The sequence below is a fragment of the Dromaius novaehollandiae genome, chromosome 7 (assembly GCF_036370855.1).
Source record: "Dromaius novaehollandiae isolate bDroNov1 chromosome 7, bDroNov1.hap1, whole genome shotgun sequence".
Classification (NCBI taxonomy): domain Eukaryota; kingdom Metazoa; phylum Chordata; class Aves; order Casuariiformes; family Dromaiidae; genus Dromaius; species Dromaius novaehollandiae.
The window spans coordinates 20,344,095-20,363,279 of NC_088104.1; the positions used below are offsets into that span (position 1 = coordinate 20,344,095).

The following is a 19,185-nucleotide window of genomic DNA, read 5'->3' on the forward strand; positions in this document are numbered from 1 at the left end:
TTCTTGAATCATTGGCTTGCCTCAAGAGAAAAGTTTTTCTTATCTGTAGAAGTTGGAAGCTGACCAGATCATGTATTTCCAGAAATATGATGGTTGTTGGAAAGCTGTTAATTGTTCTTGTTTGTGAGACCTTTGACCACAAAATATAATGCAGTGAAAAACTGATAAAAGATCAATTAATTTGCAAATAGATTGAAACTCTTCTTTCTTCTATTAGATCCTGTTTTCCGTAACTTGATTAAATATAGGGGTTCATGTTTATTAACTGATTTTGTTATAGAAAATGAAGGAAGTGCTTTACAGTTAGTCATAGCTGAGATACTTTTTGATAGGCTTGTACGTCTTATGATTTCCATTATGACACATAGATAGCCACCCGTACCACTTTTCACCATGATTACATATTCCTTCGTATAACCAATTTTCGTTCCAAACACTTCTAATTTTGATTACTGTTCGGATGTTATAAGGAAGTTCTCCTTGCTATTTTTGAAATTTTGGTTTTCTTTCTCATCTTTCCGGTTCAAAGCGATTGCCAAGCAGTAACTGTAGAGGCAGAATTCATTTGGTCATAAGAAGTGGTCACAGCAGGAGGAAAAATAAGTATAACAACTGTGGTGGTTTCATCCAGTGACCAGTGGCCAATTTCCCATAAAAAAAGCCTTACCAAAGCAATGGTGAAACCTGCTCTTTACTTGGTTCTGAACCTTCAAGGTTAGGTATGCACTCAGCTGTGCTTGCGTGATCACTGAAGCCAAGACTAGTCGCAAGTGGAAAACAAACCATTTGCTTAGACACTTCAAGGAGAAGGTTCTGTAAATTTATATGTAAAAATGCTGACTTGCTACCTCCTTTCATGGTACCAAATCTAAAACCAAAAATGCACCTGTTCCACATTCAAAATTTTAATTAATATGTACATTTGGCTAAACACTTTCCAAAGTTTGTCCCACTTATTTATATTTTTGAACTCTCTCTCTTTCCTTCTTTCTTGGTAAAATAAATTAATAAAGCTATTCTGATGCACAGAAGATCCATGGAAGGGGTGTGTACTAAAAATGCATGCATAACTTAAAAAAGGATCTCAAACACTAAATATGCCAACTTTCTACAAGAAGCATCACACGCATGCTGTTAACTGCTGTTAGCTGGACTGATAACATTGGAATGAAGGGGAAAAAGAAGGCGAAGAGAGTTTAGGAAAAACAGAACAGGACAATTTAAAAAAACCTAAAAATATCTTTCAATCGTTGGGACTGGTCAGCCCTTTCATGAAACAATATACATTGTAAATCATTATTTTGTAATTTAACTTTGCCAGTGTATACCACAGGGATATGATTTAAATTATGCTTATTCTGTACACTGAAGATTTTTATCCAGATTAAAATAAATCCCAAATCCTGTTTATCCAGTCCATGCATAATTATGTGGAACTGTTTTTAACAAAATACATTATGCAATGAAATATAATCAAAGAGATGTAGAAGTGAAGCAGAGAGGAACAAATGAACAAATAAACAATGTTTCACAAGCAGATCTTTAAAGCTACTTTCAAGTTTAGCCATTTCAAATAAGCATAAAATATTATCTTCTTTTTTTCAATAAAAAGTGCAGGATTTTGTTTAGGAAAGCAAGTTTATTCAGTCTAAGCACAGTATTATTCCTGAGGTTAAAAGTTGTTTTTCTTTTCACTTGTCCTTAATTCTTAAATATACTATTGCTGATAATTAAAAGCATCTTTTGAAATATATTCTCTATTATTATTTTATATACATATGCGTGTGTATATATTATGTGCACATATATATATATAAATGTAAATTATTTATGCATTTCATATTTCAAAGGAGAAAAAGGATTGAGTTTTCTAATTTCTACTCAGTTTTAAGTCATGAAATGAAAAAGAAAGACATTGGATCAAATTCTGCCTTCAGATATTTGCCCAAAACTCCCATTAAATATTGACAGGAGTCAAACGTATTTGTCTGAGGACAGTATTAGCCCTTTGGTGTATAAATGAAAATACTTCATGCAAAATTAAGTTCTCAATACCACATGCAAATCTATCTCATATGCACATGGCTTAGAGCCAAGAAAACTTCATTGGTGCTTGAGCTAACATGCATATCTGGTTTGAACTAAGAGCATTCACGTAAAGGAAAATGCAGAATGATTAACATGGCAGCTTTGTCAGAGAGACGTTCTTACAGAGCAACTATCTAATGCAAACCAATATGCACATCACCTTTTTTGGGCAGAGGCATGATTTGAGTTGTGGGGTAAAACAGTGATTAATAAATGTGGTTAGATCAGCATTTCTTAATGTCTAATTTTTAGTAGCCATTTTGCCCCACATCTGAATATATTTGGATTCTTTCCCTTTGCTATCTACCCCTTCATCATGCAAAAAGTTACAATTAAAATTAGAAAGCATTGAACAAGCTCCAAACTGGACAGATAACATGGATATTCTCCACACTTTATACTGGAATTAAATTTGATATAAATACCTCCTGCTCTTACCAGTGGGTGGTGTTATTCCATGTATTTAGGTATGAAGCAGACAGGAAAGAGATAAATCTTTCATAAGTACAACATAAATCAGACAATTGTCATATTATCCTTGCACTAAGTGTAATATAGTCAATCTCACATTTTAAGAAAATTAAGTGACTGCCATAAAACTTCAGAGACAGAATTGTGAATTAGAAATAAAAAGAAATAAAATATAACAAAACAGGATACTAATCTTGATTTTTTTTTCAGATTTTATTTAAAACAAAGCCTCCATACTGCCTCACAATGATATTGCAGAATATGGGCTGTTTAATCAATTTAGTTAGTATTTCATATGAATTACAAACCCAAGACTAGTTGCAATATACCAATTCCTGTATTATGCAAAGTTTAACCTGACAACATCCAATTTCAATCACTATTTCATGTGAAACAGGTGTTGTTATTACATCCATTAGTGGAGATGAGTTAGTTAAAGTGCATGTGGTTTTGTAATATCTTCAGAAATAATTTGAGCTAGTTCAGACATAGGCTGCACCCACCTGCAGTTTAAGAGCCTGATCCTGCAAAGTGCTGAGGATCCCTCACTCCCATTGTCATCAGAGGGAATTAGGACCATTCAGTGCCATGTAGGATGAAGCCACTGATGCTATCTTCCACTGCAATAATCCCCAGCAGAGGTTTACACCCTTGTCCTGGTCTGGGTATGAATTTCCTCTGAAGAGGTTATCCATGGAAGTGGGAGGTGAAGCCCAATATATTTAAAATGTCTTACTTTTAAGATCTGCTTTACTTAATGGTAACCATAAAGTCCAGCTGTCATTGATTCAGCTTTATAAAAGCTTTTAATCAAGACCACTGTTTCTGTTTACTGCATAAAGCATGCCCTTGTGACAGTCATTTGCAGACTGAGAGATATGACATGAAAGCTGCTGGAATTTTGGAAGCTGAATCTAGTTAAGTTGCTACTAAAATTTATAGCCTTTTTTTTGTTCTTGTCAACCTTTCAAAGACCTCTGTGAAGTCTCTAATCTATAACTCTTAGAATAGCTCTGCAAAGTATCCCTTTAGAGAACACAGATTCACAGATCCTGAAATTGCACTAGGCTCTCAGTGTCTTCAAACCTGAGTTAACTTTTCAGAAAAAAAGTTGCTGTCTTTGGAAAAGAAGAGAGAAATATAGATCCTTACTTTTGCTAATGACATTATCCCTTTTTAGCTGGCTTATAGTATAGTTTCATACAAGGACTATTAACAGTTTTTATCAATTTCTATAATCAAGCTTGAAAAACAGAAAATAGAAGTGTTGTACCTTGCCACTTCCTAGAAATGAGATTCTGCTGATTGCTGACTCGTTAGTACTGTGTTGACTTTCAGTACAGAATTGGGGGGTTGTGAATGTAAGAAAATTACTGTTAAGGCTATCATATGATTAGAATATTTATCTCTGAAAAGAATAGCTAATCCATCTGCCTGCTCCTCTCTTCCATTCACTCCCAATATACTTGTTTTAGATTATGTAATGGAATTTTGAAAAATGAGTTGATCTCCGCAGTTTTTATACAAGAGTAACTCTGTAGATTCCAACAAAGGTACACTTATTTGATACTGGAAGTGGAAAATCAGGCCGAAGAACATACAAAATTCTGTAAAAACTACATTTGAAACCACCATTTTCTTTTCTTTCCATAAGCTTATGACAGTCAGCTGCAGTTCCCAAGCTTTCCTATGCACAATGAGAGTTTAGATTTTTATTTCTGCTACAGCTTGTAATAGTTGAGGCACCTAAATGTATGGATGCTGAACTTGAAATGGCTTGATTTTCAATAACCACTATATATCCACCTTCTTAAACTTCTACTCTTAAAGCTTATAAATAATGAAGATTCACAATCACTTTCTAAATTCTCACCCATTTATCTATACCTCAGCATTTGTGCCTGAAAAATAGAACAACATACCATGTTCATGTCAATGCCATTGGTGTATGTCCATGCATGCTGGAAGTATTCCTCAAGTCGCTGCCGCAAAGGATTAGGGATTTGATGAAAGCGTATAAACTCCTTTACTCGCAGCATCTGCATGTGATACCGTGCAGTTCCCGAATAGAGTCTTTGGATTATTGCAGATACGTTTCCAAAAATACTCGCATACATTAATGCTGGATTAAATAGAAACAAAATGTACTTAAGTTATATCATTCAGTTCTGCAGATGATACAACTATTCTTACAGTGCGCTTCATACGTAAAACAGCTCGGATGAGACTAGTAGCACTTATAAGGAGAGGCAGACTTGATTTGTAGCTAATTAATTATTTCATTGTATCAGTATAAATTAGTAAACTCTGCAGATGAGGCTTTCACAAAGTTATATTAAAAATAATTATTAAATGGTATTCAAGTTGGCAATATTTATCTTCATAGATTTCTCGTCCTGAATTTAGTGTTGCAAATTCATTTCATCTAACTTTACAGACTTCGTTCAGTAGAACTAAGGTAAAGTACAAAGTTAAGAACAAATGGCAATGTTAAGTAGATACGCATAAGTTTATAGGTTCAGAGTTTAAATCAACAAATAAAATATAACTTTGATTATCCAAAAGTTATAGGCTATGACTTCATTAATCCACTGAAAACTCAGTTCCTTTCCCTATACCGGATTTGCTTGCAGGCACCAATACACAGCACAACACTTCTGACAGTCTGGGTAACAGATTTGAGTAGTCGAGCAACTTTTCTATTTAAATGAATGTAGTTGACTGGATTATAGGACTCAGTTTCAGAAAATAGAGAGTTATAAATGTACTGTTGTACCCCGTCTCAGTGATGTATTTTAAAATATATCTGAACATCAGACAATTGTACCAAAACACTTGGAACTTTTTGGACATGTAAAACAAGGATTTCAGTGTGAATAATTCCATTAACTCATTGACAATTCAGCTCCTGATTCTTCATGCTACTGATGCACCTGAATACCAGACCTGATAGAAATAAGACTCTCTTAGTATATCATATCAGAAAACTGGGACCTGGGGCTGTTTGGTGTATTTCTCTTCCCTTCCCCCTTTTTTTTCTTTTTGTTTAAGTACATTTTGTAAAAATACCAAAGGAGAAAGCACAGTATCACCAGTGTATTTTACTCACTTTTATTTCTTCCTGAAAAGAGCCCAATACTCCTTTCCTCTAACGGAGAAAAGCTTCTGTCAACTAACTCCCTTTAATGTTTACACTCAGCTATTGAACTTCAGTGAAAATTTCAAAGGTGAACCTTCCTTCTCAATGTCCTGAACAAATCCAATTCAATTAAAAAGTAAGCTCTGAAACAATACAACAATGGCCTTCTCAAAAAAATGGTTCTTTCTTTAAAAAATATTGACTACATTTGTCATGAAGTATTGGTTGTTTTTAGAACACCTAACCACTATTATATATTCCTTTTAACTAATATGATCTATAGAAGGGATAAAAGTACACAATAAATTAATCAGTTTTTTGCCCAAAAGAGGAACATAGGAATTGCCACACACTTTAGATCAATCTGCCAATACTCTGTCTACAGACAATACTTTCTCTGAAGTACTACATGAAAAAAGGCTAACTCTGAAACTGGCACAGGTGTTGTACCTCCAGAGGTTCCTTCCAACCTGTATTAGTTTACAATATTATGATCTTAGACAGTTCTGTACTACCTTATCCAGTGTAGAAATTTCTTTTTAACAACTACCAGTTGGCTCGTGTCTTGCATAGACCTCCTGTCCAGTCACCAAAACAGTTTGTCTATTCCTTTGGTGGTTTAGACATGAGAAGTGTAAATAGTGCACAATAATGTTTATACTGCTCACACTGCTCATTCCACTGTTTCAAGTAATAATATCAGAACAGAAGAGATGCATGTTTATCATTGGATGCATAGTATATTCTCAGAAATCTCATCACAGCTTACTAAAATGCTCAAACAGATTTATGTGTTTCTAGTGAAAAGAATATTTAAAAACATTCACAGTTAGTTAGATACATGATCAAATACCTTGAAAAACTGTAGCTTTTGTCTAGTATCCAGTTTAATTTGATCCAGTCTAATCAAAGAAACGTTGATACCTCAGACTTCCTTACACTGGATGAGTCACCACAATGTATTTTCACATATAACCATTGTTTTCCTTGGGAATTTGCCCTTCTGGCTGCACGCCTATAATCTTATTAGCCTAGATTCTGTTAATTCATTTGCTCAAACACTGAGAAAAAAGAAAAAAAAATGAATAAGATAAAACTACTTACAGCCAATCAACATGACACAAATGGAAAAGATTTTCTCTGAGTTGGTGTTTGGAGACACATTTCCAAATCCTACACTTGTCAGACTGCTGAAGGTAAAATAAAGTGCTGTAACGTATTTGTCCTTGATGGATGGTCCAGAACTTGCATCACTTTTATTGTAATGCTTTCCTAATTGTTCTCCTAGAGAATCCAACCAGCCAATCTTATGAGCCAGGTAAGGTCTTTCTACATTTCCAATGGCATACCAAATGCAAGCAAGCCAGTGTGCAATTAGTGCAAATATGCACATGAGGAGCATCAGAACTGCAGCACCATATTCTGAATATCTGTCCAGTTTCCGTGCTACCCTCACCAAACGCAGCAGTCTAGCTGTCTTCAGAAGACCTATTAATGTTGTTGTCTGTAAAAATAAGATATAATTAGAAATTGATTTTCTATATTAGCAAATGTACTTTCAATTAGTCAACCAGTGCAAATTCTATATTTTTTTAGGAACAAACAAAACCAATATAGTAACCCATTTCAATGCAACCTCAATTTCATTTTCTTTAAATCATCAAATTTATATAAATTTATAAAAAATAGTGAGGAAACCAATTGTGATGCACTTTTAAAATTAAGATATATTAACAGTCATCATTCTGAATATTATACTTCATCTGGACTCTTGAATCTACCTTAACGGATTTAAATGATCCATTAGATTAATGATGTTTTGACACTCTCAAGTCTGTAAGTTATTGGAAATACTCAAATTATATGACTGGCCTAGTAGGTAATAAGTATTTATGATGTTTGAACAAAGCTGTGTGACTATATTTGATCATAACTTGGAGATTTCTTGCAATGCTTTGACATAAGTTCTAGAGGAGAGAAAAACATAGGACAAAAAGGTTCCAAACAGAAGTATCTTATTCTGCATATATTCTTCCTGTTTGTAATGGTCAAAAGGCTCAATACAGGTAAAAGAGGAGCCATTGTGAATAGAAAATCATGGAAAAAGTTCTTATTGCCCTATTGCAGATTAATTTTCTCTTTGCATCTTTCATCCTGCAGCTTGTAGGTGTTGTAGATAGCCACTAAAAAAACGTACTCCACCATTTAAAAAAAATGAGTCAGACAGAAAACAGGAATATATTCTAAGCTGTTAAGGCAGAACTGTACCATGTTCCATTACAGCCCCATTGGGGATTGGATTTCGGATGTTCTTTGTAAAGGAACCTAATATTTAGCAATGTCAATTTACAATTTTCAAATTAATCAGTGAATTATTTTCAGGCTTGTTGTTAATTCCTTGTAAAAGAGATTGTCAACAACAGTATAAATAGTAACTACACTATTTCAAAGAGAGCTTAGCACCATTTTTCACTCCATTAAGTCTGAATGTAAGTAAAGCACAGTAAATGTCAAGCTAGTTTTTAGTGCATTTTTTCCTTTTTTAGCATATATATATAATACATAACACTTAACAACTGGAGAAGAGTTTTCCTAGACTTATAAAACACTCCAATGGTAGTATGTGGCATATTAAAGCTTTCTTTCAAGAAGTACTAAACTAGTTTTTATGTTTTATTAAATCTTTGTATATTTTTGGTGTTTCAGGGTAAAATCACAAAGCCCTTGGGACAAAAGCCATGCTTTCTTGGCTGCATTTGTCAGTGGACAGCTCAGTACATTTATAACACATGTAATTTTCTTATACTACAATAATACATTGTGATAACTGAGTAATAACACTAATTAAGCCACTGCTATTTATAATGGCGAGAGATGCCAAAAACCAAGAAACTGGCAGCTGAAACAGAACCCGTCAGTTGTTTAACAAGTAGAAATTGTCCTGTGACACCACCACCTTTCTTCTAGTCTTTTTCCTTATCAAATATACATCTTGAAAACATGTATAGACTGATACAACATAGGACATGTTAGCAACCAAAACCAATGTATAAATGTCTGTATTTTCTGAGTAGATGGGCAACAGGATAATGCAGGGTAATAATTTTTGATTCAACCTAATAACATCACAGAGAATAATTTCAGGGTGAATTTCTCATTGCCTTATAAAAAAGGCTGTTTCATTGATAGTGACTTCAAGAGTTTGAGACACCATTTCCTTCAAAGAGTTATGTTTAGACTGAGCTTCAGCATGTGAATACTGCCATTAGGTAAAACTTTTTGTAATGTAGATCAGGCTTTACTATTATGACCCCTTAATGGCAAGAGCAATCTTTAGGGAAGTGGGACCCTCTAGTGGGACCATTGGAGCCATTCTATTACAGATGTAGTCATATCTCTACACTGAGCAACATATTGTCATAGTGCCCTTAAATAGGTCAGAAGGTAGACTCAAACGTATGTCAACAGTGTCCTAACCCATTCTTGAGATAAGACTTGCTAATAGTCCACATCCTCAGTGTCAATCCCGCACTTAGTAGATTAGTGTGAACTCTGGAGTATACTGGAGGTGTATAATACAAGCAAATCCCAGCTCTTCAGGGTGAAATGGGCACAAGTGAAACTAGATATACTTTAAGGCAGTGCTCCAGTTTGACTTTTCTTTAACACGGTGGAGATGCTTTGACCCTAAGATACAGCTAGCAGTAAAGACGGAAAGCATGGTCTGTACAATCTGGTGTGCTTTTGCCTGCCTTCCACTTCTCAGTGTGGATGTAGCTTTCACAGAGTAACAGTCCACCTTTCATGTGCCACTTGGGTCGGGAGAGAAGCACTTGGCACCAGAACTGGGCCTGATGCAGGGCATATTCCTCAGCTCGCTGAGAATACTTTGCTTTGCACAGCACCTGAGGGGGCAGAGATCCTGCTCTGTTAATTACCTGTCTTATCCCACCCAGTGCCAGAAATTAACATCAGGAGTTGTGCAAATAGCAATCTGATAGACGCTTCTCTTTTCTCTGAATTGCTTGCTGCTGTTGTAATCACACATGATATTATCAGCTGGACTACAAGTTTAAAAGTTGCTGGATACTCACGCCGGGACTTTTTTTTTTTTTTTTTTTTTGCTATAGCAACATTTACTTGGGCCAGAAATATACAGATATCTCATAGCTACTGAAATTGTGAATCTGGACTAGTAGGAAATGGACACAGAATCATTTTTCCCCACTATGGTATATTCAGTGCAAACAGCATTCCATTTACAGAAGGCATTTAACTGTATGCCTAAGTTGGAATTCATTAGGACTACAGCTCATACTCAAGTGCTTTCAGAATTCAAAGCTCCTACAAGATGTTGACCAAGTCCCTTTTTATTAAAAGATTTATTAAAAAGATCGAGATCTTAGGTAATGCCCACTTTAAATAGATTCTGTGGAAACTGACGCTATATCCTTGAATTTTCCTTTTTATTAAAAATAAATAAAATGATCAAGAAAGGTAAAAAAGAGCACCTTAGATGTCTCTATTGCACTTTGCTAAGCTAATGTTTTATTAATCAGTATAGCTAACATGATTTTGAATTTTTTGCTCTGTTCGGTCATTGTGCTAGTGTGGCCTTTGAAAACACCTTTTGTTTTTCCAGCTGTAGTGCAGGAGGGTAACCTGGATTAAATGTGCATTTATGTATATGGCAGTAGTTACCCCATAGTGATTCTGCTGCTAGCTACAATTGTAACTGTTCCCAGAGAGAAGTCCCCCAAAAGAATGATTTTTCAAAAGGAAAAAATAATCAAAAGTGATGATTTCAGAAGGACGTGAAAATACATACTCTTGAACAGCACAAGAATATCATTTTAATAGACAGACTCTGAATAGACTTATGTTAAACAGTTTGACCCCACAATGGTAGATATTTCTAGAGCAGAAAAATTTACCTCTAGATAAATGATACTGAGATGCTGTATACTTCTGGAACTGCTTCTCATTTTTTGACTGTTAGTAATTAATTCTTTTCCTGGGGTAAATAATTGAGTTTTTATGTTTTGACTTAAAGAATAGCACAGAAAATAAGTCATAGGTCATGTCTGTATGGTTCTTTCATGCCTAGACAGTTCTTTCCATGAGCTAAGCAACAAGAGACAAGACATCTTTATTTTTTAGGAAGAATTTTTCAGTTCTCCTATTGAAAAGCTTGAGAAAGGTTAAATTTTGTCAGTTATTTGCCTTCTGGGGGAATAAAAATGACCTTGTAAAAACAGGAGTTCATGGATATTACATTTTCTAGGTATAGGACACTGAACTCTTCTCACAAAATTATTACCTATTACAGTGGGTTTTCCTTAACTCTGATTAGTCATCTCTTTTTAATAGTGAGATTAGTTTAGCGCTGATGTTGAACTGACTATGGCAGTGCTGAACAGCAATTGATGACAGCGTGATCTGAAACAAGAGACATAACACTCTCTGATTGCAGAAGGTATCATTCAGAAGTTATTATTGTACAAGTGGACTGGAAGAGTGAGCTGGTATTAGCTAATTAATTGAAGGGCATAATTGGTATTCTGTCTGAAGAGCCATTTATGACTCAGGACTTTATCACTGATGGCCAAATCCTTTGTTTTCCTCTAGGGTTTTTTTTGTTTTGTTTTCTTCATGACATCCATTATCATTAATGTATAAATCTCTATAATGTCATCTCTTGTCTCTTTTTTAAACTAAATAACCCACTGATGTATATGAGTAGCTCAAACTGTCTCTTCCAATGTGCATTAACGTGCATTTGCTTACACAGTATTTCATCTGCCAGGGTCCTTTCCAGCTTCCTGGTATTGTTAGGTCCTCCTCAGGTTCCCAATAATTTCCTGTCACCTAAATTTTTTGGTAAAACCATCACCAACCTTCACGTCCTTTTTTGCAGCCTGCAAATAAATCTATTAAATATGAGCATAATAGCATCAAGCACAGTTTTACTGTTTTTTTTTCTCTCAGACAAATCTCTAAAGCATGACAGAATTTGGCCTTTCAGTCTGTCTGCTCCATTTGCTTAATAGCCTCCTATGAGCTCTGTGTCATTGTTGAAGATCTTTTGTTATATGCGTCATCATACTGAAAATGCTAGTATAAACAGCAGTTAAACAAAACTATAACAACTAACCAAAACTTCTTATTTGTAGCAGGGTACTGGCTCTCCAACTGCAGCTCATAAAGGACTACCAAAAGGGTCTCAGAAGAACTGTCTGTGGAAGCAGTCCTGGGGTTTCTCTCGTTTCATCTTGAAAAATATAATTAAGGGAAGACAAAATGGATACTAAATGCTTCTCTAATACTAGCCAGAAAACTAAACAATTCCCAAAGATTCTACCCTAATATTGCACAATTCCAGCCTGGGAAGATGTCAGTCCACAGAGCTGCTAATGCAAAGGCAGACTGCCTATAAGACCAGCTATGCAGTCTTGAGTATGAATGATTTAAAATTCCTTGGAATAGGTTTTGCAAGTGATCACTGGAAACTACGATATTACTCTTTTCCTGAGGCGTTTCCTGAACTTGATTTTCAAATAGATTTTAATTTTAAGGAAGGGCAAAGAGTACTCATTCAAACAGGGAAGCTGCAGTCAGGACAGGATTAGGTTCAATCTCTAATTCTAGAACTGTGTGATTTTTCTTTTCAGTTCACTGTAAAAGATATATTATGTAACAGAATGAAGTAAGAGTCATGTCAAAACTAAGAGAGGAACAAGTGTGATTTGATTTATTTGTCTTCATTTTAGCAACAAAAATCTTTATTTTCTTGATAAGTCGTTACCAATAGAAGACACATTCAGTCTTACATTTCATGAGTATGCTGGATATACACATGATGATGTATTTATTTTTATTTCCTAAGGCAACATTTTTCCTCTTGGTATAGTTTTTAATTATGTTCTGTAAAACAACTTTGATCACTACTATTTGTACAAGCAGCAGAAGCCTTCATGCTTTTCTGCATATTTTAGCTGAGTGTTATTTCTAGCCTCAATTTAATAAAACTATAAATACGAAAATTTTCTTGCTGAAGCCATTTTCTTCACTTGCCTGCAGGTTTTACTGAGGTAGATTCTAGAAGAACGGGAAGAAACCCTGCTTATCTGTACACCTAGCTGATCCTAGTTTTTGACTACAATGTGTCAAACTTTGAAGTGAAAAGATGATGGATACATGAAAAAGTGCATTTTTTAAAAATGTACACACCTAAAAATGTCCAGTAATCTTAAGCAGCATTCCACTTGTACATGCACACCATCTATGTGTGTGCTTTAAAGAGATGTGCCACTACACCTATATTTGTTTAAAATTCAAGCCAGACTCCTCAGCTGAGCAGCATGATTAAAAATATACTGTCCAAACAATAGAAAGTCAAAATCCATATATCCATTCTTTTTATCTCCCCAAGTATCAGGGTGTCACTCAACACTGGAAATACACACACAAAAGAAAAAGCAAATGGTTTCCCACCAGCCATAATCAGTTTGTGTTAAGAGCCTATTTAAACAGAAAAAGTTAATTTTACATTATATTAGTTCCTCACTCAGAAATTGGAAAGTTAACTGTCCTTACTCTGTTGCTTTTCTATGGCTGACAAAGTATGGCTCAAATGAAAGCATTCAGATAGTGCTGCAAGTGGTATTTCAACTATTATCTCCTGGCCTTTCTAGACTCAGTTTGACATCAAGGTTTTTTAAAGCTGGGTGAGCACACATGGAGTTCTCTTTGGAGCTTTAATAAAAAGAATGTGCAATACAATTGTTAGTGGGGGATCTTACGTGAAGAATCTCTAGATAACAAAAAAGAGCTATTTCATGAAAAAGATAACCCTCATGACTGAAAAAATTCTATTAAATGAAAGGAGCTTCATGCTAACAGTTTTACATTTGCTTCCTCTTGCTAAACAATCAAAAATGGTTCGTTGTGGAAATATCACAGTTAGAAATGTAGGAAGCAAAACGACAGTAAATAGCGGCTTAGAGAAAGTAATTGACATGTTCAATGCCATGAAGGAGGGACAGAAGCCATGATGGCATGACAAACTGATCATAAGGTGCTTAGATAAACAAACTGGATTTTCCGGCTAGTGAAACTGTTCAGTTACTAGGTTTGGATGGAATAAATAATTAATTTACTTATATCTGCCATACTGAACAAGCGTTTAAGAGTACTTGTTTGCTACTAATCTGTACCCTTATCTTACCACTTTAGCATCTGGCTCTCCACTTTAAGGATTTCTGCAACAGGGGAGATGTGGAAGAATGATATTCAGGGTTAAATCCAAAAAGCACACCTTCAGCAAGCTTTGGACTTGATTCCTGTTGTAATTCCTGTTAGTTGTGCCACACCTCCTAACACTGAAAAAAATTTTCGGCACAGTGATGAGTGCTCAGCGATCAGAAGTGGGAGCAGACCACCCCTGAAAGGGAATGATTTAGCCCAAGTCTGAGGTAATGCCATTGTCAAAATATTTCCCTTTCACGTGTCTGTGCTAGCAAAACTGTCTACTTTTTCTGTCAGGTAGTTAGATACTAACTCAAAATAAATCCTAAAGGAATGATACCTATCACAGATAATGAATACAAAAGATGAGCAAAGTTTCCGTTGAATCTCTGAGCTTTTTAGTCAACTTCTGTATAGAAAAGTTCTTTTTTGGTAAAAGAACTATTAACATGTTCCCTCTGTCCTTTAAATTACTGTCTCTCTCCTCTTATTGCAGTCCTTTAATAAAATGTATTTTTACTGCATCCTATTCCCTATATGTGTCTCCAGACTACTCATTTACCTTCGATGTGTAAGCTCATGTTGAAATTAGTAGGAATATCACTATTGATGAGGGATGTTACTGTTGATTTCTGTGAATGCTGAACTAGATCATGTTACCATAATGACTATTCAGAAGTACAGGAGAGGGAAAATTTTTTATTATATAAAATTTAAGAAAGTGAATTAAGAAAAGCATGATTGATATTCATCCTACTTCTGAATTTTTTTAACTTTGAATAATGTCGTAAGATTCTCTGGGTGCATGTAGGTGTGTGCCAGTTGTTTTCTATTGACCCTTAAATGCATGTTTAATTACGTTTACAGGACTTTGTGAGAATAGCTAGGGTATGCTTAGAATTCAAATCAGGCTCTTGAAGCAGACATATTTGCTCTCACAGCAAATGACTTTTCATTCCTGTCAGGAGCTTTCCTTTAATAAAAAGGAAGTCATTTTGAAATGAAAACATATTTTTGATCTTTGTGTATGTGCATGTAACATTCTCTATGTTGTAACACTGAGGAATCCAGTCAGATTAATATGTTTCATGCTAAGGTTGCTGATTAATTTTAGTTTTCACTTTTCTCTTCTCTGTTAATGAGATGCACACTTGCTCACAAAACTTTCTCTTTCCTTATGTCAAGAAAAATTGTATTTTTAAAAAATGGATTCATTGTGTCCTTTGAAAAATGACAGAACCTCATATTTTGCTGGGTTTGCTGCTTTTTTTTTTAACTGCTGTATTCTAGGCATTGCAAAAAAACCCTCTACTTGTCAGTTCAGTTTTCATAAAAAAAAGTTATAACTTTAGCCTTTCTTAAATTAAATACAAATGCTTTGGAAGGAGGCAGAACTGGGTCAGACATCTAGAATATAGTGTATGTTTTATACACCTTTGGGCAATTTTCAGATAGATACACCGAACACTTTGTTAGCCTATCCTATGGATGGCAAGAAGATACTAGTCATGTGGACTGCCAGTCTGGCAAGATTAACCCCAAATAATCTTTTTTCTTTCTTTTGGAAGTACACATTCTTGAAACAATAGACAACTGCCAAATCCTGTTGTTAACTGGTATTAACTGACATAGTTTACTACGCTTGAACTAATCCATTTTACACCGAGTAAGTATCTGATGTAAAGATTTTGTAGAGAGAGAATTTATTTTAACGCTTTAATGCCAACCAACACTTATATGTATTATGGGCAGTTTTTACAAAGCAAGTAGTAAATCAGAGGAAAATAAGTAGTTAAATAAAAGCATTGGAACAAATCCTTAGTACATGATATATTTATTTCATTATTTATATAGATAGTATCAAATATGGTAAAATGAAAAAACATTAGCAGAATCTTTCAACTTGTTCTCCTGTCAATGAACGCTAATATCCTACATTATTCTACTAATAAAGATTTAATTTGAGTTTAATTTTAAAAGATGGCATGGGACTAGTAAACAACATAATCATTGACAAGAGAAATTACATTTGGATATAGCAGATTATCATATTAAAATCAAAACTTGAGACTGAAAGACTCCTCATTTATTTAAGCTTACCTCTTCAGAGCCAGAGCCAAAAATCAGCAGGTCAAAAGGTATTGCAGCAACCATGTCAATTAGGAACCAGCCTTTGAAGTAGTGAATTGCTATTTTTGCTGGGTCACTTACCACTTCTTCATTCTGATTTACGTATGTTGTCCTGAAGTTTATTAGAATGTCAATGATAAACATAATATCCACAATTAAGTCTACCACATTCAGTGGGCTGCAGGAATATCCACACTCTCTTCTCTTCCGCTCTTCACTGTCATTCAGAAGGAAAGCAGCAGAGTAAGGGGTGAATATGGCGGTGTATATTACCAGCAACAAAATGAGCCAGTCCCAGACAGCTTTGAAAGGACTATAGTGCAATATAGTAAACTTGTTGATGCGAGGTGTCTGGAGTTTATATTCTGGTAGAACATCGGCTCCTAAGGATAGAACCTAGAATAGGAAATATAGCAATAATCAGGGCAGAATATCTATTGCTACTTTCAGTAAACTTAGCAAGTACCATGACAAAACTAAAAAGTACTGTAAAGTAGTTTGGAAGGTTAATCTTCAATTACTTGGTCCTAGGGCAGACTGAACTTTGGTGAAATCCATGATCTCTACCCGGCCCAATACATTTATTGGGAATTTTACACAGTAGGTTGATTCTTGTTCCCTCTACCAGCCCTTAAGTGGCATATCTAGGCTGTAAAATCTGCATACTTATACATGTCATCAAATTCCCTAATCCATCTCATGGTAACCTTGCCAGCCTAGGCAAAGGCCCTCTTGGTGATGCAGTGGTTTTCTCACAGAGATCTGGGGTAAGAGAGGAAAGCAAGCCTATTATCAGTGACTTAAATTCACTACACAAGGGTCTACATCCACTAGAAAATGTTTAAGGCAATGAGAAATCAAAAAGTTAGAGAAAGATCTGTGAATGTCCTTGACAGCTATCCCCGCATGGAGTTTTGCAGTGTGGAAAACTTTCCTGCATGGACAAATTTCATTCAAGCTATAGTTATCGTACAGCTAAAGGTGTGACAAAGAAGGGTATTACAGAAATATTTCAGCAGTATTGCATTTTGCTGGAGTTTCACTTCAGCTTTTGTCAATGCCTAAAGCTTGTTATCATTCCTTTACAAGTGTGGATTCGTTATCTGTTGGCGCTCTCTAAGCTGGATTTCAATTTCACTTGGAACAGTCTATGTTTGTATGTACTGCATGATTTGCCAGCTCTAGAAGTTGAAATGTTTGCTTTGTTGCAAAGAACAAGCATAGTGCAGGCACCAGATAAAACAAACTTCTTTTGGCTGCTCTTCCAGTCTGGCTGAACTCTGACATGAAGGAAAAAACCTTTAAAGATAAGAAGGTAAATTAAGTTTTTGTCTCTATTCAATGCTTGGCCTGGTTATTGAGACCGTCAGCAATGATGCTAATTATTGCCATCTGTGCTGGAAGCGCTCTTCAAATCCTAGAGGATTCAGATCACCATTTCACACAAACCAATGAACAAACGTTAGATGGTGACAACCTTCAATTACTACCCATTTGGGCAAGTGACATAGTCAAGAAAGCTTATACCCATTTTCCACCAGTTACTTCTCCTTATTCTTTCTCCTCCTCCTCATTAAGAACAGTGCTGTTTAGAAAATCAGACCTTTCAAAAAAAATTAAAATGAATAATTATACTGAAATGAGATTATGACTGGAAGGAGAAATACCTTGTCAGCAACACTGTCTGGTTTTATTTGCCTGTTATTTAGCAGTAAGTAGTTTGGGATTTGGGATTTCACCTTGTTCAAGATGGAGCAATTCCATGCTCTTCAACATAATCTTTTAAGATTATAAGGGTCAGCACACTCCTTTCTGTTTAACTTTCCAACACTAAGTGTTGTATAAACCTTAGATCCTCTCCTTAGTAATCTAAGTGGCACTACTTATTCAATGAAGATCTGCTCTGAAAATATTGTGAGAACACCAGGGTTAATAACCCCTCTTCTCCTTTGAGCAACGAAGTAAGGAACGATTAAGCCATCCAAAAGATTATATGGTACCTTCAAGCAGCCATTAAACACCATGCTGAAGTGATGGTAGAGGCTGTTCATGTATTTTTTATATTGTTACTAGGACTTGCACTTAAGTAATGGGGCTAGCTATATTTACATGCATTAAAGACACCAGCAGACAGCAAGCTGAAGCAGAGGCATTGCTTCATCTCTGAAGTAGGCTTAATACTTTCAGACCCCCACCAAGAATATTTTCCTGCTATTTGAGAGCCGTGTGAGTATGTGTGGTAAGGGAACCACTATCTGTAAAATTTATATCAGAGTTCTGCTGCATCTTCAGACAATGGAGGAAATGATTAGACAACAACAATAAAGCTTACTTTCTTACGTTTCTTGCAGTTGCTTGAAAATTTCAGCCAATGTGCTTTGCTTCAGAGCAACTTATAATATAAATTGGACTTACTCCCCTGAAATCTGGCTCTTTTTCTCATTTCAGTTACATTTATTTCTGGGTTTATTTAGACTGACGTAGGTAAAACTGAAGAGTACAGAAAAAAAAATCAGGCAAAATGAGGGAACAACAGTAAAAAAGTGACCACAGCAGAAATGGATCCAGCTTTTTCATACTAGTTTCTTAGACACACACCATACGAGAGGTTGACTGATGGTTGTTTTGTATTCATAATACAATATAGAACTTTAAATTCTACATTGCTTATTCCCATGCAATTAGAAATAAATTCAAGTACTCATTATAGGACGATTTTTGTTTGCTGGCTCAAGAGAAAGAAGCTGGAACTTCGTTTCTCAAATAAAACATCACAGTTGTGTGTACTTAAAAAAGAGAAAACACACATTATTGCTTTTCAGTGGAGACTGACTGAATATGAGATTAGTTTATCTTTTTGCTGTTATGTGACATCATTGCAAGGCTCAGGTACTGGTGTCGGTCAGTCTGTATTTGTCTTTGGCTGGATGGAAGACTTCAGTGTCCTTAGCAATCTACTCAAAAACCCTCACTGTTTCTACTTACTTAAAACAGATGTTTAAAAATTCATTGTTAACAAAAAGACATTTTATTACCTTTTCTCTTTTGAACAGTGAAACTTTTCTCACAGTTTGGATTGTGAAAGAAGAGGCTCAGGGAATGAAAAGTTT

The 19,185-nt window shown here is 35.2% G+C and overlaps 1 protein-coding gene across 1 annotated transcript in view; it reads right to left on the reverse strand.

Annotated features, from left to right (window-relative positions):
* KCNH7 (potassium voltage-gated channel subfamily H member 7) overlaps positions 1–19,185 on the reverse strand; it is a 244,636-nt gene that overhangs the window by 39,497 nt on the left and 185,954 nt on the right. The window contains exons 7-9 of the mRNA XM_026094388.2: positions 16,046–16,471; positions 6,803–7,202; positions 4,482–4,681 (exon numbers count right to left, since the gene is read on the reverse strand). Coding sequence (XP_025950173.2) covers positions 4,482–4,681; positions 6,803–7,202; positions 16,046–16,471 — 1,026 coding nt within the window. The remainder of the gene's footprint in view (positions 1–4,481; positions 4,682–6,802; positions 7,203–16,045; positions 16,472–19,185) is intronic.